This window comes from Protopterus annectens, chromosome 9.part0, assembly GCF_019279795.1.
Source record: "Protopterus annectens isolate FY-2018-M chromosome 9.part0, PAN1.0, whole genome shotgun sequence".
Lineage (NCBI taxonomy): Eukaryota > Metazoa > Chordata > Ceratodontiformes > Protopteridae > Protopterus > Protopterus annectens.
In genome coordinates, this window is record NC_056743.1 from 313,969,777 (window position 1) to 313,993,003 (window position 23,227).

Genomic DNA, 23,227 nt, shown 5'->3' on the forward strand with positions numbered 1-23,227 from the left:
TACTAATAGTTATTCTCTTCTGCTATGTTCATTACACATTTTTCACTAATATTTATCATCTAAGCTATCATTTTCTCACAGCTTATTTATTTTTCCAGAAAAATACTATGTAACTAATGGCAAAAGCCTTTTTAAAATCTGGCAGATCATATCCACAAGCTCTTCCTGTTCCATTTCCATTTCCTTGGTTACTCATCCAAGAAAATCAGATTTTTCCAGCCATGTTTAGTCTGACATTACTTTACGCTTCCTTTCACCCTCTAGCTCACCACATTTCAGATAGTTCACCGAGCTATATGAATGCACCAGAAGAATTTTGTAGTGCATGGACTGCCACGATTACACTCCAAAACTGGTGAAAAGTCAAACTCGTTAGGCACCTTTTTGATATCAGAAAGGGGCCTAAAAATTGTTAATACTTCCTGAGTACTGTTAAGCATTAGTCTTGTGCAGTAACAGTGTCCAGCAGACACAACAGAAGAGCTGTGAGAAGCCATTAAACACATCATTTGGAATTTTTTAAAGCCTGAATGAAATGATTATCAGGTTCTTGATGCTCTTTTTTGGTGACTGCTACCTGTTTGGTGGTTAGTGTGTTAAGAACTTCGAAGCTGTAAAACACTTACTGCTGTTACATTTTTCGCTCTGTCTTTTGCAGTACATGACAGCAGGTAAAACTCCATACAGTACAAAGAATAATTATTATGCCAACCTGTTTATGAGTCTCTTTGAACAGAGGTATTTGTATAACATGGAATTTTATAAGAAATATGTTATGAAATATTTTAGGTTCATTGACAACTTGATTGTTGTGTGTGTGTGTGTGTGTGGGGGGGGTCCTTAGTTTCAGGATTCTTTGCAGACTTACAACATAATGACTTTAACCTGGCCTTTGATGGGTTGCAGGTAGGCAGAAAGGTTATTTTATTTAGATATGGAATTAGAAGGAATTGTAGGACAGAATATACAAACTAGGGTACATAGAAAATTCCCCAATGCTAACTATATCTTAAATGGAAAGAGCTGTCACCCTGAACACTTGATAAAGTCTTTACCCTATGGTGAATTCCTAAGAATAGTTAGACTTAGTAGCAATGAATCCATTTTGTGGGAAGATTTAAAGTTTATGTGTGCTCAATTTTTAAGTAAAGGATATCAACAAGGAGTTTTAGAGCGAGCTTTAAATAAGTTAGTTAAACAAATGCAATTTCAAAAAGGAAATATGTTTAAAATACAAGAACAAGGGGCAGGTGTACTTTGCAACCACATTTAATGTGAAGACAAAAGATATATTTGGTACAGTTAAATATTATTGGGAATTTTTATTGAAAGATCATAGACTGAATGATATATTGCCATATATGCCATCATTATCCTTAAAAAGAGGGAGATGTATTAAAGACATATTAGTTCACAGTCATTTTGAATGTCCCAAAGAAAATTTGTATATTACTATGGATATTATAGGTATGAGGTCACGTGGTAGATGTTTTGTCTGCCATTATGTTGTGCCATATTTTGATAAAATAAATGGGATTACTTTTACCCCTAGACTAAATGTTAGCTGTAACACCAAGGGGGTAATATATGCTTTGAAGTGCTCTTGTAACCTGCTCTATATTGGAGAGATGAAAAAGGTATTTAGGACAAGGTTGCAGGAGCACCTAAGAGATATACAAAATAAGAGAACAGAAAGTCCCATAGCTCAAAATTATATGTTATGCCATGATGGCAATAGTGAATGTTTAAGGGCTACAATATTGGAAGTTGTGCTAGGATGGGATGATATAGAAGTTAAAAAAAGGCTTCTATATAAGGAAACTGTATATTAATCTTTGAAACATTGTCGCCTAATGGTTTAAAGATGGAGTGTAATTGGAGGGTGTTCCTCTAATTAAATAATTTTTAATTGGTGTTAATTTGTGCTCTATATAACCAGAATGTTGAATGTAAGGTTTTATCTCTTGAAGGCTTGTTGGGCGAGGCGCTAAGGTCGATTAAAATATTTTCTACTGTGGTCTGTTGTTCTGTCTTGTTTGTTGTATTGCCTATATCTGCAGTTGCTTTGTCATTTATATAATGAATAATTATTAGTTTTTTCCTATCATAACCTCTGATGTTATGCCTTTTCAACAGGGATGTGACAATTCACATCAAGAGCTCTTGAGGTGAATTTCTTGACAACCATGTCTTGATCACGTGACAGCCCAATTATAAGAGACCCAATCATAATCCTGTAGACTATGCTACATGTTAACACTTATTTCAAGACTTTTGTTAAGAGGTCTGTGCATAAGATTGACAAGATGTCTGTAGCACACAGATGAGTCATATCAGGAATTTCTAGCATCATAGTTACTTTGTACAGAAAGTTATCAGTTTGGAAATGCAGACCAGGAAGGTTGAAATTAGCCTAGCCTGATCCAATCCCCATCCCCTGCAGCCTAAAGCTGTGCAAATTTATTTATTTAATTTACAGGGAATGTCCACCTGAACTATTGCTACTTCTTTATAATGGATGCCTAGGAAGAAAAGCTGCAGTCTAACAGAAATTGCCATGCAGCCAAAAGACAAAACAATTAAATAATCAGCACCTAAGTAACTGGATATTTTTTTCATAGTCCTTACATTTTTTCTACCATCTAAGTAAATGTAACAAGTAAAACGACACATAGTTCTCATTGTTGTTAGGAAGGGGTTTAATTTCAAAATAAGTACTTCTAACTTTTGTAATATATTTTCCATCCCAAAACTGTATGACGTATCATTTATGGGGACTGTTCTCTGGTATCCCATATGACAGAGGAACTACACATAAACACCAATAAATGTCTTACTCAAGCACAGCTGCTCTGAGGAAAGGACATGAGTTGTCATAGCTAACAGACTTCATCTCATGCACTACTCTAGGTGCATTGTCTAGAACTTTAAATGTTATTCTCACAATCTAAAGAGATGAAAATAACAAAGGTTGACATATGACTCAAACAAGATGTTAGGTTGTTAGATTCCATGTTGTGAAATGCCAATAACATAGCTACCAAATAAATTAAGCCCAGTAGGGAAGTACATACAATAGTTGAATTATGACACACCATATGTTGTAGCAGAGATTAAAACAATGAACTACTGCTTTTAAAAACAGGAAAATAATTTTCTTGGGTGGCGAAAGCCAGGGTACGCTTTTGGCTAGGCTTATATAGGCCCTAGGGCCAATAGCCTAGTACCTACCTATGAACCTATGAAAAACATGCTTCCAATTTCCCAAAATACTACAATATGTACTTCAGATGGATTGTACCCCAGACATCTTCCATGATAGGTGGTCTTATGCTCCCTGCTAAACCACCATACATGAAGTTAAACTACTGTTGCAACAGGAGAACCCCACCATACTACAAAGCAATGCTTGGTATGTCTGAAGTGACCTAGTGACCCCCAACATGATTGCATTCTGATGCACGGATAGACCCCATTAAAGTGGCCCATGCATTCTGTTTAGGCTTGCTTAAACTTGCTGTGCTGTATTTTGATTATTCTTAACACACGTGTCTTGTAGATCATCAAACTGCTCAGTTTGATTATGAAGTGCTGCAGAATTCTGGACCACTGCTACTGATGTTAGAACTGCCCAGTAGCTCTTTAAAATCCCATTATTTCCAACAATGTCTTTATAACTGCTGTATGATTCCATTGAAATCACATTATTTCCAACAATGTCTTTATAACTGCTGTATGATTCCATTGAAATCCCATTATTTCCAACAATGTCTTTATAACTGCTGTATGATTCCATTGAAATCCCATTATTTCCAACAATGTCTTTATAACTGCTGTATGATTCCACTGAAATCACATTATTTCCAACAATGTCTTTATAACTGCTGTATGATTCCACTGAAACCCCATTATTTCCAACAATGTCTTTATAACTGCCATATGATTCCATTGAAATCACATTATTTCCAAAGATAATCTCTTTATAACTGCTGTAATCCTATTGGCGTTTTCCATTAACAATGTAGAATTAATGTATTGCAAATACAAACAGTTAATTCTTTCTTTAGCGAGTGAATAAAAGTTGCAAACTTCCTGATTTAGTGATTTCAGATAGCACTGAACTGATATTTTTCTCGTAGTAGGTTATAAACATGAGTCACTGTATTGATAGTTATAATGGCTGTTTGTACATTACGTGTGAGCTGTGGTTTATATGAGTAACAGTTTTCTGGACTTACCTGTGGGTTCAGACTCAGATGTGTAGCTAATGAACTAGTATCTAGGCTATGCATTTGATCCAATTCAAAGTGGCGATACAGCTGCTGGAGTTGGGGAGGCTGGACACTCTGTAGTTCTGTGAAGTGACTGTCAGTAAAGGTGGTCTCATACTCGTGTTGTCCAGGGTAGTGAAAATCCCAGCCATGTTCTGCATTGAAAGATAAAATGGAAGAAAATAAATGATTTGTCATCTCCAAGAAAATTGCTTTAATTAGCATTTCAATATTATTTGTATGTGAACTTATCAAATGCTGTTTACATTCAATAGAAAATATTCAGAAATTATTTTTTCTGGCACAGTGAAAGAAAATTCAAAGGAAACTCAAAATATGTATACTTCAAGCATTAGAACTTCTAAAGAAAAGGTAGCTTTAACAGGAAATACCAAAAATATACCAATGTCAAGGGAAGGGAAGGAATCAGAATAAGAGCTGATCAAAATTTTGATCACAAATCACATATTAAAGAAATTATGGTTAGATCATCTGGGTCGTCACCTAAACCCATGACTTTATGTTGTTCTCACTGATCAGATGCAGTTGCACAGAAGATATCAAAGACAACTACTGAAGATCTCAAGAGTAAGACGATATGGTGGAGAGTCAGTTTGTTAAATCCAACCAACCGCTAGTTTCTGACAGCTCAGCCTGTGCTATATGTGCCACTGAAGCAGTGCTCCGCTAATGTCAATTATAAGATACAAGCTCCACTGCAGGTTCTATCAATAATTAGTTTACTGAAGTATTACCTTCACCTTCAGATTCTGGTAATAGTTTGAAATTAAATAGGGACAGTAGCAGAGACATAGCTAGGGTGAGGCAAAAGGGGCAGCTGCCCCCAGGCACAAAATGCTAGGGAGACAGATCACAAGATGTTAATCAGTTGGCAGTGTCTTACTGGCAATCAGAAATGAATGGCGATGCTACATCTGCCATCAGTACTGAAGCAGTTTAGAACTTTGAGTGGGGTATAATGTGCAGCAAACCCTTTGCTACACATGTAGCAAGCAGTTTGCTACATTTTTTCAAACAAGAAAAAGCGTTACTTTCAGTTCTAAAGTACAGGAGGCTCATTAACAAATCACTTGGATATAGAGACTGTACAACTGTACATAGTGTCGATATAAATAGACAAATATCTTTATTGTTTTTTCTGATGCTGTCCCTATGGGCGGAATAAAGACACATTGTTGAAGTTTCAAGTAGTTTATTCGGTTACGTAGGTAGATAGATGAGTGTTCTTGTTCTAATGTATTACATTCAACAGGCCAGTTATTTAAGACAGTTACAGACAATGGTAGGAGGATACAAAGCAGCTGATTGGAGAACAATCTGGGAGATGGTAAAATAAGGAGGCAGCCCCAAAGTTTAGAGGTTAGTGACTTATTTGAATGAATTATTCATCAGGAACAATATATTTCAGGAAATAGGAGTCCTGTAAAAGTGGGCACAGCCTCTCATATTATGTGATACAAGCAATAATAAAAACAAGTGAGACTATTCTGTAATAAAGCTTTCATGATTTGCTTCAAGGAATATGCGCCCCACAAAGGCAGACACAACCTCTCATGTTACATGTGATACAAAACAGACTAATAAAGTCTGGTGATAAGCTCGTAAAAGCAGGTATCTTCAATGATCAAACTTTAAAACACTATACAATCCAGTCTATTAGACAGACCTGATGAAGCTCAGGTGAAAGTGTTTCCTAAATATAGTTTTATAGTGGTAGCTCATGATGTGTTGTCATTTTCTGTTTGTTAAAAATAAAATTAAAAAAATAAACTTTTAACTAAGAATGAGGTTCCAGAGGCTGCTGAGCTGGTAAACCCACTTGTTTCATTTAGGAATATTCAAATAAGGGACTAATCTTTAAGCTTTAGGACTGACTCCTTATTTTTACATTTCCCAATTGTTCCTCCTTTCAGCTCCCTGGGGTCCACCCACCATTGTCTGTAACTGGCTTTAAAGAGCTGGCCTTTTGAATGTAACGTATTAGAACAACAACATTCATCCATCTACCTAATTAACTGAATAAACTACTTGAAATGTAGGCATCTTTATTCTTCCTACACAGATAGTATTGGTGAGGGAGTCTGCTAGTTAAAGGTATTGTATATAGACTAATCCTCTGTGCTCTGTTTTTTGTTAGTTCTGTCACCCTCTAGGTCACAAGTGGGATACCAGATCTGACTAGAGATTTCTAGATTACTTCTGCTTTATGGAAGAAAATATGCCTATATAAACATCATTTCAACCATGGAAATTTCCATCAGGATGTCAAAACAGGTTGGATATGGATTAGGTTTGCTCATGAAGAGTGTGTTCATGATTGTTGTAGATGTCTTTCAAAATGTTTGGAAGTGTTTCATCCATACCTCTCAGTTGTCCAGGATGTCCAGTTGTGGATGTCCTTCAAAATGCTTGGAAGTGTTTCATCCATACCTCTCAGTTGTCCAGGATGTCCAGCTGTGGATGTCTTTCAAAATGCTTGGAAGTGTTTTGTGCATATCTCTCAGCTGTCCAGAATGTCCAGCTGTGGATGTCTTTCAAAATGTTTGGAAATGTTTCTTGCATACCTCTCAGTTGTCCAGGATGTCCATTTGTGGATATCTTTCAAAATGTATGGAAGTGTTTTGTGCATACCACTCAATTGTCGAGAATTTTGCAGAATGTTCATATTTTTGCTTCAAATTGTTGGCCTCTTCCTCAAATAATTTGTGGTTCTCTGACAAAACATTGAAGACTGAAGTCACTAAATAATGACAGATGTTTGACTTCCAGATTTCATATCCTTCAGAAAATTCATGCTAATGGAAAATGGATTAATGTTGATTCACCAAAAGTAGTTTTGGTGAATGAAAAAAAAAATATATATTGAAAACCATTTACAAAATTTCATATCCTTCAGAAAATTCATGCTAATGGAAAATGGATTAATGATGATTCACCAAAGGTAGTTTCTGTGAATGAAAAAAAAAACATATTGAAAACAATTTACAAAACTACCATCAGTGAAAATTGAAGAAAAACTTTTTTTTTTGTGTGTGGGGGGCAATACCCTCTGCACTTTCATATGGGGGAATACCTCCCACACCCCTGGATCTACATATACCAACTCAGAGATCACACAGCAGTGGAGAAAAAGGCAAATGCCACTGTCAGGGAAAGTAGTTTTGGCAAACAGTGTTCGAACATTTTACATTTGCAGAAACTGCCTTCGGTGACCTGGCACACTCATTGCAAAACCTGTTATTCTATTGACCTTCTACATTTGTACAAACATTATGTAAAATCTTTCCCTGATTTTGTGTCTTCCTCCTCATTGTTTTTGGCCTTGTATAGAATTTTTGCTCTAAGAGTTTGAGAGGTATGATTTTGGGTAAATGAGACTATATTACTTGCTACAGTAAGTACACTGCAAAGGATGTTGTTTGCTTATGATTTATCTAAGTCTGCACATGTGGGCACTGGTACAAAATTTGAGTCAGAAGAGTTTTTGCTGTTTTGATAAACAAAATAGAATTATTAATTTCATTAATGCATCTGGGTATCCTGCTACAGATATCAAATACAGTGTTTATACTGGCAGAAGAAGTTAATTTTGTTCTGTTACATTAAAGAACCATGCCTAGTTTAACTTCAAGCCAGTAATGACTAAAGTTATTCTGTAATAGGCATGTAAGAATTAGACACGACATAACTAATTAAAATCTGAGTGCTGTTGAAAGGAAGAAATGGTATTTAGAAAAATGCCACCATGGCAAATGTACAGATTACAGACCAATTAATGAAATGGATTCAGTACACATTTGTGGCATGATGAAGAGAGGTTGATCTTTTCTTTAGAGAAAAACAGATGTAGCATGAGGATATGACATGGATGTATAAGACAAGCAGGGAATATGTGCTCATCTTAAAGTGTAAGGAATGAGTATGCTGAACAGAAAGGTCCACTTTTGTCTCATGCTGAAGGACACAACATGGATATCTTGCATAGAAGATACACTGGCCAGTTAAAGGCTAGAGCAACAATGAGCACTAACCACAGTGAAGAACTAAAGGCAAATACAGAAAAAAATGTATAGCAATAGAGAAAAATCAACTCAGTAATGAAAGTGAACTAAGTATTTTGCAAGAGTATGCAATGTCAGGCTGTGAATTTGATTTTTCAGAGACACAAGTCATTGTCAGAATGGAGGAGACATTTGCAGAAGTTCAGAAAACCACCTCAGCAATGAGCATTTTGATGAGTCCTCAGTAGTGGGACTTTGTGTTATTACAAATGGAAATGTGCCTTCCTTAATAAACTAACTCAGAATTGCCATGTTACTCTTGAATAAAAATATGATTATGTTTGTTAACCGAAAAAAGGGGTAATGTGGCGTACTTTAGTTTGTTATTCAGCAGAGTGGCAGGATTGATAATTTATAAAAGTAACAATAACGTGCTCCTCTCATGTGTTTTTATGCTAATGCAGTTACCTTCAAGGATCCTGAAAAGCAAAGCTGAAGCTTAGTAAAACCTCTCCTACAGTTACTGAAAGTTCAGTTATATTATGATGCTTGAGTCCAAGCATCATTACAATAACACAAAGTTGAAATACACAGATTTATAAACAGCATATAAATAATAATAAAAAAGTTATAAAAACAGTAACTGTAAAAGGTGATAAGCTTTTATGGATTTCTAAATAAATGGCCAGCTTGGAGAACTCCCTCACTTTCTGGGGGAGAAGACTCCAGATGCATGGTGCCTGATGACAGAAAAAGCTACCACTGGAAATCTCCAAAGGTATTCTAGAAATCTTTAACAAACCCACTTAACAGAGGTATAAGGACTAGCAGCTCTCTTGGATAAGGGGGGGGGGGGGGCAAAATAATGTTTACCAGGTCCCTTAAAGACAAAAAGGTACCATGTGGCTAAAAGCAAGTAGTACCTTATAGAGCTCTTGAAGTGTAGTTTGAGAAGCAGCCCATGAAACTACAGGCCTTTAAGCTGCAACAAAATGGTGGGTATTGATCTCAAGAAAGAAGTAAAGTCAAGGCTTACACAGTATCTAGAACATGAATAGACTGTCCTATGAGTTTTGGCATGGTTTCACAGCAGGTAGATTCTGATAAACTAGCCTGGTTCAGTTTTATGACTAGATGGTAACAACTGATTATTTTGGGATGATCTAAAATAATAAAACAGACATAGACTGCATGTAATCAGCTTCATTAGCATTTAAGTCTGACAGTGCAAAACACATGAGATACCAGACGACATGATGCACATTCTGAACTCTATGCAGGTTAGAGAAATCAAACCTCTTAAAGCTTTAGACATACTTCTATATTACATGTGATGTCAGAGAGACAGACAGAGGTAACCCCATGGTGTGTGTCTGAATATGAGAAAAGCTTTTGCCTTTGTTTAGCACTGTAGGCTTACTGCAGATTTTAGAAGGATAGGTATAGGCAGCAACTGGCTTGTGTGGGCTGGTGGTTACATGCCAAAGAGAGAAGGTAACTCTAATCAAAACCCTCAGAAACTAAAATGGTTACAAGCAGTGCTCTGCAGTCTTTAGTACTGCATCCATTTCAATACAATGTGACAGCCTCAGATAATATAATATCATTTCTTGAAGATAACATGAAGATTGCAGGGGTGAAAGATAAAAAGGTATGTATGATAACCCCTGGGAGATTAGAACTTTGGTCTTAAGTATAACAAATAAAATTCAGTCCTTGTAAATGTATCAGTCTACACCTAAGGAACAACACCTAAGGACTAGCAGCTCTCTTGGATAAGGAAGAGTTAAGCTGAAAATTTCAACACAGGAGAAATACTCAGGATTAGCATTACAGAAAATGTACATTATCAGGGAAAGTGTAAAACAGCAGCAGCAACATCTAATTGGCTTCTCAGCTGGAGATCTTGGGGATGGAATGAAAATCTAAATACGCAATAATGTACCTCTAATAAGTGCTATTTAGGCTACATATGGAGTATTTTGCAGTTGTAAGGGACTTTCAGAGAAAGGAAATTATACAATGGTAAATAATTCAAAAGACAGCAACAATGATAGTATGATGGACAAAAGGTATGTCATGCGATAAGAAATTAAGGGGGTGATCTTTTTTCAGTCAAAAATAGATGTAACATGAGGATTTGATATAGCTGTAAGTGATTATAGAAAGGAGTTATACAGCGGGGATTAACCACAGAAAATCACATTCATGAAACAAGTAACCTAAGACTAGAAAAGTAATTGTGGGTTGAATAAATTTTTTGGTATTTGGCTATTTGTTCTCTGACTCTCCACTCTGCACCACTGATTTATGTGCTTTTGAATATCTGATAATATCAAACTATAAAGAAAGTATCACACACCAACTATACAGGTGAAATCCTTGGTTACAGTCAAGGTGTCTCACAGGGCTCTGTACTAGGCCCTTACTTGTTTAGATTGTATCTTTCAGACCTTACTTTTTCATCTGAGGTGTTCTACAGTCTATATGCTGACGACCTGAAATTGGGTAAACTGATTACAAGTGTTACAGATAAGGCATGTCTGCAAAATAATTTCATTAAATTAACCATTTGGGCACAGAAGAATAATATGTTGATAAATACATAAAAAACTAAGCATATCAGATTTGGGAGACAAACTGAAAGGTGAATATTTAATACAGCATACAGTGATTGAAACTATAGACTCATTTAAGGACCTAGGTATATGGGTAGATTCAGCTATGAGTTTTTCTAATCATATCAACAAATTGGCTAATGATAGTTATAGAACTATAGGTTGTATAAACAGATTTATAAAGTCTAGGAAATCAAACATAATGAAGTCATAGTTTGTTAGTTACATTAGACCCAAACTTGAGTATGGAATAACAATATGGAAATCCTATAGGAAAACAAGCATGAATAAACTGGAAAGAGTACAGCAGAAATATACCAAGGGCATCCATGGATGTAAAAATCTAAGTTATTATGAAAGAATAAAATATCTGAACTTGTACAGTGTCTCTTACAGATATTTAAGAGGAGATATTATTCAGGTATATAGGGCATTTAGGGACAACTACCTCTGGGAATGTTTGGGGTTATCAAAAATACTAAAGAATCATCAGATAACCTATGTAGAAGATTCTATAGGAATGAAAATGTTCTAACTAGTTTTCTGACAGAGTAGCTGATGCTTGGAACAGACTACCAAATTACATTAAGGGAAGTACTAGTTTAGATATTTTTAAGAACAGCCTGGACATTTATTATGGGAACAAGTGTTTTGGTATATTGGCAAACTAGAAGGGCATTAATGCCCATGCTTGAAACATTTGTATGTATGTATGTATGTATGTATGTAAGAAAGGGTATGGAAAAAGAACAGCATGACAAAATAGTTCAAGGGAAAATAATTTAATCTTCATATAAACAAGCACTTTTCCACAGAGAGAGTGACTCACCGTTAAAAACATTTTACTGAAATGGCTGATAAAAATCAAGACAGTTGACTTTCTTATATCTTGGCATATTTGCAGAAAAGGCATTGAGGTGAAGGAGTAGCTGCCCTGGGTTAGCTGCAATAATTCACAGACTAGACACTCTCGGATTTCTGCTGCTTTGTTTATGCAGTAGATTGGTTTATATTTGTCATTATAGTTCTTATAAATTAAAGTGTTGCTCAGTGTTGACTTTATTGTTTATTTATTTAAGAATCAGTGTACTGTACAGAGTTTACCGGATCCCTTCATGGATGATGCCTACTATATGTTTTTCTTGCATTGATATTCTTAACTGCAACTATAATAGGATTTGACATCCCATGGACTTTGCAGCTTCCATGTATTTGGTCAGGTGCAAAGTCAATGTGATTTCCACTTGTATATATCCTCACGCTGTAACTCATTAGTTGCTGTTATGCAAACAGTATCAATGCTGGTGCATTTTTAATCTGTGTTTTTAGGTTTCTAATTCTTCTTTGTGGTTGAATGACCATGAAGTTGGTATGCTTAAGTAAGTAGCTGGAGTCTTAAAGAGGCATCTCCCTGTTTGATCCTGTTAGATTCAGATCTCACATGGCAATGTTTCTCTTCTTTTTACATCACTTGTTTATTATTTCCTGCAGTTTCTTATCCACCTCACTTGACATGTTTGGGGACTCGCACAGTTTACTAATTCACCAGCAGTTTCCCTTCCTCTATGCTAACTGCTTGGAATCTTATCCTGGGTTCTGATTATGCCTGCACACTTGCTATCTTCATGGAATGGTGTCTGTTCTCATCTCTGACTTGATGTGTAATGCTTTACTTCATTTAGATCGGTACTTCACTTCATGCTGCCCTCCTCTGTCATTCCTGAGCAACCTATAAGTAACCACCTCCATGTCCATCCCCTGTTATCACTGACCCATGTTTCTGTGATACCAGCAACGTCCACCCTCCTCCTCAGATATTATTACTTGCAACTTCTTTATCACCTTACCCAGATTCCTTGCACTGCATGGCCTTATTACTCAGCCATGCTCTCAGTGAAAGCTAAAAAGTGTGTTGTAAACATGGATAAGGTGGCTTATTAGAAGCATATTAAAGGGCACTAACAATTTTATGTTAAGTAAAAAAATAAGTGAGGTACACAGATCATGTGTCTAGATGTTCATTCATCTTAGTTTCCTGCCCTGTCTTCCAACATTCTATCCATTAGTAATCTCAGGTTGGTGTAATGCAGTCTGGTGGTTTAATGGACTGAATGAACCATGTGAAAGGCAGGAAAATGTCATGCTGAAATAAGACATTATCTTTGAGACAGAGTATATTTATTCTAAGTTTTGAAGGAATGGTTTGCAACACAATGACCTCTACAGAAATTTATCTCACAGCCATGCAGAGCTCATGGACATCTTCTCTAGTTTACGAAAAGAATGAAACAAACGCTGAAACCATGAAATGAAGCTTTACCTTGTAGTATTATGACATTACTACAGTTCATAGCATAATGGCAAAAATTTAATTACAGACAAATTATTAGGTCAGTCAGAGAAGTGTACTGTTTCTTGGAAGTGCATGCTAAGTATATGGATAAAATCTACTAAATAAAACCTAAATAGTGTAGCTCCAGAGGAAGCTAACAGAACAAACATAATTTTTAAATATTCCTTTTAGTTCTCTGTGCACTTTCTCATAACTATCGAGCCATACCTCCATCTGGCCTATTAGTAACTCTATGTTCCTGGCACTGGAACATACTAGAGGAGTTTGTAGTTTTATTTTACTTGTGGCACCCTCCCTGTGTTAAGCAGCAGGCCTGGTGCTTTAAGCTGCTTTTGAGTGCATAACTGTGCTCAGCTGGCATGCACACATTGCTTGCACTCCCCAAGTCTCTTTGCACTGAAATGAAACACTGGGCCTTTTGTCATGCACTGTTGCTATGGTGAGATTTAAAGGACTGGCTCCTCCCAGAATCACCAAGCCAATTTCAGCGGTTCACTTGTAGTCCTCGATGGCTGGCTTTTTCGATTTCCAGAGTTCTATTCAAGCTTGGGTCATCTATAGTATAGTATAGTATAGTATAGTATAGTATAGTATAGTATAGTATAGTCAGGACTGCATCCCTTTATAACAGAGAGCCAGTGAGCAAACATTAGTCTATTAATATCTATAAACAGCTGCTGATGTAAACATGCAGCATTATTTTTGCTTTGAAACCATAAAGGCAAGCAGGCATTGCTTTAAAAAAGAAGTAAAAATATTCTTCAGATGACTGACATGACAGTTAACATAAAAAATGCACATTTATCTGAAAAAAGCAACTGTCAAATTATATCTCTTGATAGCTGTATCTGTGAGAAAGTGCAGCTTCTTTCTATTTACGCCAGACAACTTCTGATCATTTTTTTCTGAATCAGGCCTCACGGCTTAAAGGATGCAGAAATCATATGAACATATACGTTAACATGTTTAAATTTAGCAGTTTCTTCAAGTGAAGAAATGCAGATTGTTTAGAGGCAGTGTAGCTACAGGATGATGCAAGGGGTTAATTTAATTAACAGGAAGTAAAGTGGAATCATAAGCAGCAGTAGCATCACTGCTAGGTGGGACCATGTTTTCCACTAACACAGACCAGCACACTGTTGAGACGAATAATATTTATAAACTGATAATGAATCATGAGCTACATTTTTTCCAGGGCATTTCAAAAGCAGAAGTAATTGATGTATTGCATGAGCCTATCTTTTCAGTTAGTTATAGAACAGAACACATTTTTTTATTTAACCCTTTCTATTTTTATGGCTATACCACTCATGTTAAAATGTTTTTATTGGTTTACTATCAAAATTCTGAAACTCACCTTACTGTCAGTCAGAAGGTTGAGGGTAAAGGTGTAAAAGAGCAAAATTGCGAGCGAAAATCCCATCGACTCCAAAACGTTGACACGTAGCTCTTGTTCACGGTTTTGAGTGCTGCTGTTTTCAGTTGGATCCCACTACTGTGGGGATAGGGAAAAGTATCCTTTTCCTCACTGTAATGTGATCTCGAAGTTAGAATATATAATTAGCAGGGGATGTGGGGGGGGTGCAGGGGGCTTGCCCCCCTGAAAAACGTGTGTAGGATATCTACGGAGTTAAAGAAAATATTAGAGGATTATTTACCATGGGATGGACTGTTTTGAACATGTCAAATATCAAATCTTGGTCATCGACCATTCAACATGTTAAACAGTCAGTGTTATGGTTTTCAAAGTTTTTTTCAATACAGTGAACGCAAAATAGCCATTCATAATTTTGATAGTTAACCATTTTTATCATATACTTTATTTTCTAAAAATCATTATACTGTGTTTAGAAGAGAGAATGGTGTTAAATTGTGAGAAATTTTTGAAGGCTTACTAAGGTTACAAAAAAAACAAGGATTATTTCTGTTAAAAAGTATGTGATAAACATGCCTGTTGGTGTAGAACCTGTACAATAGCATGCTAGGCCCAAGGGCTTTAGATCTGTATACCACTTGACCTGAAAGAGGTACTAACTACCAACTCTGATTTTTACTAACTCATTGTATTTTAAAGGCTAACCACTCTGTTTATATGACTTGTGTCCCAGAATACTGTCTGATCGGTTCTCTGATCACATGACTTTTTATTGATCAAGTAACTTTTTATTGCTCAACAGTCCTAACTAGAAGAATTTAGCAAAACTTACAATAGTTTTATAACTTACCCTGAGGTTTTCTGACATCAGAGTTAGTTATACAAGTAAGGGGTTCAAAAGGTGACTTATTGTGATAGATATGAAGGGCTATATCCCCAGGTAAAATTGTGGTTCACTAAAAAGTGACAATCACATGAATTTTGTCCATTAATGTGTAGGTTTGTTTATGTGCTTAATGAAAAAAATCTAATGGTACTGTATATCTTTGTGTAAGATTACATATAAAAAGATGTGCTTCAGATTCCTTTTTGTTGTATGCTTATTAATATAACTGTGCATAACAGTTTACCTTTATATCGTCGATCACACATGATAGACTGGCCACTTAATTGACCCATTTAAACTAACTGAAACCACGAAAATGTCAAATTTCGACAATTCAGGCCATGCCACACTTCCACACCAGTGCTACCATGGGTCAAAAAGGGGCAAGGTTTTGCTGTTCGCTTATGCGGAATTCAACGCTGGAGACGTTTGCACTTCGGTATTCGCAGAAGCCATTTCACCCATATTGGGATCGACGATGTAAAGGTAAACCGTGCATAACTATATTATAAATGCATAATTTTCCACTTGGAGAGCAGGCCTGCATAAAGAATTTTGTAGTTTTGCAACCCTATAATCTGTCTCATATTCTTCCAATAACATGAAAAAATAAATTTGCAGTAATACACTAACAACTACAGCAAAATCAATATTATCATAACCATTTTTTACAGGATCACTGTTAATAAGGTCTTATAAGAAATCTATGGGTAAAAGGTATACAATATAAATGGCTTAACCCCTAGAAAGAAATAATGTTACAAATTATTGCTATCAGATCTAAACTTGTGTTTAAATACAGTTAGCTTGTTGCTGGCTGGCACTCTACAGGTTTGATTATGATTTGATTATGATATGCATGAAAACATCAAACCTGTGAAGTATTTTGGAGACAACAATGTGACTGGCAGGAAATCAGAACTCAAAGTTATCTGGCTTGACCCTTCCCATCATCCTCAGTGCTGGAGACAAATGAACCTAATAATTTGCATTCTTTTAGAGGATAGCTTTCCTGTTTTGAGCTTTCCATTAACAGATAATACTTTATTTCAATGCAAGATGGACTTCCTACTTTTCATTCATTCATTCATTCATTCATTCATTCATTCATTCATTCATTCTTTGACTTGACTACCTGCAGTATAAGGTTATGGGGGAGCTAGAATATTTCTATCCCAGTACTCGGTGGGTGAATGGCAGAGAAAGTAATTCTGGATAGGATGCCAGTCTACAGACAAGCACAAAGAGGCAAACAGATATGGAAATACAGACAGACAGAAGGACAGATATATACTCACACATGCATGCTCACATACACACAAACACCCCCACACACACACACACACACACACACACACACACACACACACACACACACACACACACACACACACACACACACTATGCATACCTGAGGCAATTTAGCAGTTCACCTATGGCAAGTATTTTGGAGGAAACATCAAGCAAAAATACTTTGATGATATGCAGACTCCACACTCAAGGCACCCCAGTCAAGAACTAAAATGGAGACCCAAGCACTGAAAAACAGCAATATTAACCTCTGCACTATTTTGCTAACCTTCTTCATTTGTTATTTTCATAAACTTAACATAAAGATTTCATAATGTTACTAAATTAAATTCAGAGTCATTTCTTCAGTAGGAGTTTTATACCCAGATTGCATAATTCTGAAAATGTCATATTGCTTGGTTTATCATCCTTATAAATAGACCTCTGGTTAAAACCATGGCTTTAAGGCACAGGAAGAAAGAGATAGTTATTATCATTTACAAAGATCCAGCTAACATCACAATGAATTATAGGACAAATAAATTTTCGGGTCTACTAGCTAGAATGTATTTTATTTATTTGCTATGCAACTGGGTGAACTTGTATGAGAAGACTTTTCAGCTATAATCTTACCTGGGACACAAGTTACATAATCTAAAAGTACAATCAGTAAAGGAAGGCAACTACAAACCACTTCAGTGAGCAAAATTACTTTTATTTCCCACAGTGCTTTTTGTTCATAGATTCATAGGTAAGTATTAGGCAATCAGTTTGCAGACCATTAAAAGCCAAAAAATCTATTTAAATTTTTCCTTCAGCCTCAAGGAGAACAAAACAAGATAGACAAGAGGATAATTTATGGCTACCCTTCCAATTACCTATTGCATTGTCTCTTAGATTAATTAAGACTTCATCAAACTGAGAGGTAAAAAAACATTCAAGAAAGTTTAATCAGCCAAAATCACACAATACATAACACAAACTGACCAATAATATTCAAGCTTAAATAATTTTAAGAACTGTGAATCTTTAATTTTAATATGTAAGTCAAATATAGCATATTCCAAACATTAAAAAATATTTGACATATGTATTTTTTTAAGTTTATTCTCCCTTTCACCACCTTTGATATCATCAAAAATATTATATGTAAACTAAAAAGAAACCTTTGTCATTGGTCACAAACTACAGTGCATCTAAATGAATGAATGTTACTATTCTGAACCTGAATATTGTCCACATGACAGTAAATAGCCTTGGGTGTTCCATTTTTGGAGATATCCAGCAGACTAAAGATTTCTCTGAAGTCGTGGCTGGGGCAGGAATACTACTTTTGCTGAAGGAGAGTCAGCCCTCATCTAGAATGGCACTTTGCCACAGAGACAAAGTCATGCCTTCAATAAATCATTATAGCACTGGGGTGGCTCCAACTGGATTCACTGCCTGGGGGCATGGAAAGAGATGTGCATGTCAGATGCTGCTTCATTTCACCCTGTAAGGTGCATCACTATTTAAGGAGAAAGGTTTCTGCTACCACATTGCCTCATTGCCTTTTTAGGTGATACAGACTTCCAAAAGCTTCACAACTGACAAGAAATTGAAACTGTTAGTGAAAATAACACTCCTGAATCGAGTAAGAAATTAAGTGACCTATAGTTTTTTTTTCCTGTACCTGAAGAAGTTGTTGATCTTCATGGTCAGTGAATCATGGTTCAGAAAACTGTCATATAGCCCTTAAGTTCCAATGTTCATGGCCCTTCACTTTTTCAAACATATGGCCATATCTCTCTATGCCAGGGACACATGCAAAAAGTAGGGGAATAAGATGCCCAAAAAGGGGGAGAAATTATGAATAGAGTATTGGGGAGGGAGTGCTACCATACAACATGCCTTATTTAATTTCTAAATCCTGGCATCATAGGTAATATTATTATAATCTGGCAAAAATCTCTCACCGTGATAGTTTAGAAAGAGTGGATACATTTTTTAACATATTTGATATAAGAAATAAATGAGCTCTTTCATCTTAGTTCTGAGAAAGTACTTAACATGTTATATATTACTTGTTCATAGGTTTATAGGTACATACTAGGCTATCTGCCTGAGGGCATCTATAAGCCTAGCCAGAATGTGTTGGCGTTTGCCACCCCCTTAGATTAGTTCCATGTGCCTCTGTCCAGCAGAGCCATTAGTTCCCTGTGCCTCTGTCCAACAGAGCCACTGCAGTGATCCCCGGGGTAAATTTTCTGTTTCCCATCCATTCGTCAAGGTTTCTCTTGAAGAGTGTTAGTGAGGGGCTCTGCCTAATATAGATTGGAATCCTGTTCCAAAGCATGGGTAGTCTCTGGGACAGGAATCTATCCCTCCAGCATGTCCTATTTATCATTGTGGTGAGGTTTAGATCCCTACAGAGTGTGACTCTCGTGGATTTGTTTTTTTTAGGTGGAGCATGTCCATCAATTCTGGGTTGGACATGGCCTTGTATGTCAGGCAGAGATCACCTCTGAGTAAACGGTATGCAACTAAGTACAGCTGGAGTTTCTTCAGTCGGGCTGCATAGGGCATCTGTTTGAGGCCATTAATCCTCTTGTTGAGGTACTTCTGTGGTCTTTCCAGCTGTTGCAGGTGTCTTGTAAGGTACATCCCAAATGGGGCGTTGAACTCTATGATGGGTCTGCTGAGTGATGAGTAGAGGGGCACAATAACCTCTTTTGTTCTAGATGCGAACCCTTTTGTGATTAGGTGGGTCACATAGAAGGATTTTCTAAACACCTTGGCAATATGATTATTAAAGGAGAGATTACTGTCTACTTGGTTCCCCAGATCCCTTATTACATTTTCTGTATTTAGGGAACTACCATGTATGTGGTAGTTCGCAGGTACTTTGTTATTTCCAAAGGGGATGACTATGCACTTTTTGGCATTTAGCTTGAGGCCATGATTTTCACAGCAGGTATCCGTCTCAGTGAGACCCTTCTGGAGGATGTCTGTATCAGCCGGAGAGTCAATTATGGCCCCCAGTTTGCAGATATCTGCGAACTTGTTCAGCCATAGTCCTCCAGTGCTTGCCTGTACCTCTGAGAAGTATATACCAAACAGGAGGGGTCCCATGACTGAGCCCTGGGGGATGCCACTTGTAACCAGTTTAGAGTCGGACCTAGAACCTGCAACTCTCACTGTGTGGGTTCTATCTGTGATCCAACTGGCAACCCATCTCGTGATGTAGGGGTTTATGTTCAGGCTGGTGAGCTTGTCTATAATACCAGAATGTGGAATGGTGTTGAAAGCCTTTGCGAGGTCTAGGTAGGCTGTGTGGACCTCCTTTCCCTCGTCTAAAGCCTTGGTAACTGTCTCAAAGAAGTCCACCAGGTTTAGGAGGCATGATCTGCCCTTAACAAAGCTAAATTGGGTAGGCTCCCAAGTTTAGAGGTTCCCAATGTTTCTGTTAATGAGTTCCATGATGATGCGTTCCATAGCCTTGCAGACCAGGCTAGTCAGGCTTATAGGGCGATAGTTCCCAGGGTCTGTTGTGGCTCCACCTTTGTGGAGCGGGATAACTGTTGCTGTGCTTCACTCTATGGGTATGTAGCCTGTAGAGAGGCTGAGTTTGAACAGTGTGTTTAGGTGAGGGGTTAGTTCATTTTGGAGCTCGTGTAAGATACAGCCTGGGACACCGTCCAGTCCCATTGAAGCTGTGTTTTTGGCTTTGTATAGGGCTGCTTTAACCTGTGTGTCAGTGATTACTGGGGCTCTATATTCTTCTGGTATGGTTATGGGCCCTTTAGGGGGTGAGAGGGGGGTGAAGTTTGCACTAAACCTGTCTGTCAGAATGCTGGCAATATTAGTCGGTTCAGTGTATTCTGTGTCATTCTGCATTAACTCAGAGCAGATCTGAGAGCTTCCACTTAGGGTCTTGACATAGCTAAAGAATGCTTTGTGGTTATCTTTGGAGTCTTTGGCAATTTTTCTTTCGAAGCTAGCCTTGGATGATTTTATGAGGGATCGTAGTTTCTTGCTGATACTGATCAGGGATGTCTTTCCTTCTTGGGATTTTACTCTTTTCTGTACTAGTTTCCTCCTTCTATTGTATAGCTTGTTTATGGCAGGGGTCCACCAGACTGATTTCCTTTTCTTGGAGGAGTGAGTCTTGGTTTTACTTGGGATAGCATGATCCATGCATTTACATTAAAACAAACTTATGTTCTAATATTTATTTCTCCTACCACTGTGAGAGATTTTCCTAGTTTGTCTGTTTCATCTCTTATTGAGAGCAGATGTTTTGTGTCATATCATTATAATGCAACATTTTTAATTTACACCTATGGACTAACAAAATAACAGTTCAACAATGGACTCAGACGACTCTTCATGGGCATTGTTAACAAAACAGCCCAAAGTAGCTACTTAACACCCCAGTAAAATCCACCTAGGTCCTCTGTGTTCCCATTTTTTTCTGATCACTCTAGTGTAAGGATCAGATTTTGAACAAAACACAAATGAGGGCTGCATAATACCATACTCACCAAGGCTACCTGAAGACACCCTACGCTGAACTCTTATAATCTCCTTTCCTCCCATCCTTATTCCTTCTATAACCATAATATGAACACCATCTCTCATACTAAGACATCACTCAATTTCCCCTCAATGTCTCTAATCATGTAATCTCTAAAATCTCTTTTAAATATCTTATTAGAATTGTGTCAGGTCTCATTTATCACATACTAATCTATGTAAGAAATAATATAACTAATGGGTTTTCCTCACATATTTTTCTCTAACTCACGTTATTGTTTTTCATTGCATTCTACTATGAAACATGTTTTTATCATTACATTTTTTCACTCATGTTTTATAGTGTAACATAATACTTCATGATTTAAAATATCTGTAATTCATTTTTGAAAGATTGTGATTGCGGAGCTTTTCACCCCGTGCCTCCACTGAAAAAGGGAATTTTCTGGCCCAGTTGGACTTTCCCAGTAAACAAATGTCAAATAAATAAATAGATTAATATTTTTTTGTCTGTTGACTGGAATATATCTCTGTCCCCCCCATACTGTACTCATCCAGGAAGTAGTTAACTTCTATAAGGTATTTTCCATTGATTTCAGGAGGTTGAGGTAACTGTGTAAGTTATCCATTGTACAGAATTTCAGATAATTTCTTTATGACTTTATAGATGGAATGTATCATAGATAATTTTCTATGGTAGTTTTTATTTATTTATTGTAATGTCAGTTGATTTTATGCATCTTAGAAGTGTATTGAATGTTATATTAGGGTGTGTTATATTCATAGTTCAGTTATGTGTTTAGTTACTTTAATATTAGTGTAGGTAGTTATAATCAGATCCATTTTATTCAGTAATACCAATTTCCAACTGGCTAGTTGTAGTTAGCACTTTAAGTATATATTTTTTATTTCCTTTCTTTTATTTTGAAACTAATACATTTCATCTCTATATGCCAGATTTGGTGGGAAGTGTTCTTGGAGAGTTATCTATGATTGTATTTTAAGAGGGCTGTATGCAAATTTATTTATTTTTTCATTGAAGCCAAGAGGGAAATGTGGTCTGTGTGATTTTTTTTCTTTTAAAGTAAGGGCAGATCTGGGTTTGTGGGAACTGTTTTATGTGGGCTGAAGTTTTTTGAGGTTGTGTACATTCCTGGGTTTTGGTTGAGCAATGTCTTGGTGAAGACAGTAAATGTGGCTAATTTTAAGGGATTTTAGTATAAGAGGAATGGTGAGGATGCAAGGAGTAGAGGTGGCAAAGGTGGATGAGTTTAAATACTTGGGATCTATAGGTTAATAGGTTAATAGATTAGTACTAGGCTAACTACCCTTGTGGGCCATTTCAAGCCTAGCCAATTACCCCATATGAGAATCAAACCCTGCACCTTGCGTCTGTAAGGTAAACACCTTAACCATTATGCCATCCTCCCACCCTATCTATAGTTCAGAGTAATGGTGAGTGTCGAAGAGAGGTGAAGAAGAGAGTACAGGCAGGATGGACTGGGTGGAGAAGAGTGTCAGGAGTGATTTGTGACAGACGAGTACCAGTAAGAGTGAAAGGGAAGGTCTACAAGAGGGTAGTGAGACCAGCTATGTTATATGGGTTGGGGACAGTGGCATTGACAAAAAAGGCAGGAGATAGAGCTGGATGTGGCAGAGTTAAAGATGTTAAGATTTGCACTGGGTGTGACGATGGTGGACAGGATCAGGAATAAGTATATTAGAGGGTCAGCTCAGGTTGGAAAGTTTGGAGACAAAGCCAGAGAGGCAAGATTATATTGATTTGGACATGTGCTGAGGTGGGATGCTAAGTATATTGGAAAAAAGATGCTAAGGATGAAGCTACCAGGTAACAGGAAAAGAGGAAGGCCTAAGATAAGGTTTATGGATATGGTGA

General features: G+C 36.9%; 1 protein-coding gene across 3 annotated transcripts in view; it reads right to left on the bottom strand.

The window, feature by feature from the left end:
* Positions 1 to 23,227, bottom strand: part of SPI1 (Spi-1 proto-oncogene) — a 272,584-nt gene that overhangs the window by 46,777 nt on the left and 202,580 nt on the right. For all 3 annotated transcript variants that reach the window (XM_044082899.1, XM_044082898.1, XM_044082897.1), the window contains one exon: positions 4,239 to 4,426. In XM_044082899.1, the coding sequence (XP_043938834.1) occupies positions 4,239 to 4,426 (188 nt within the window). The remainder of the gene's footprint in view (positions 1 to 4,238; positions 4,427 to 23,227) is intronic.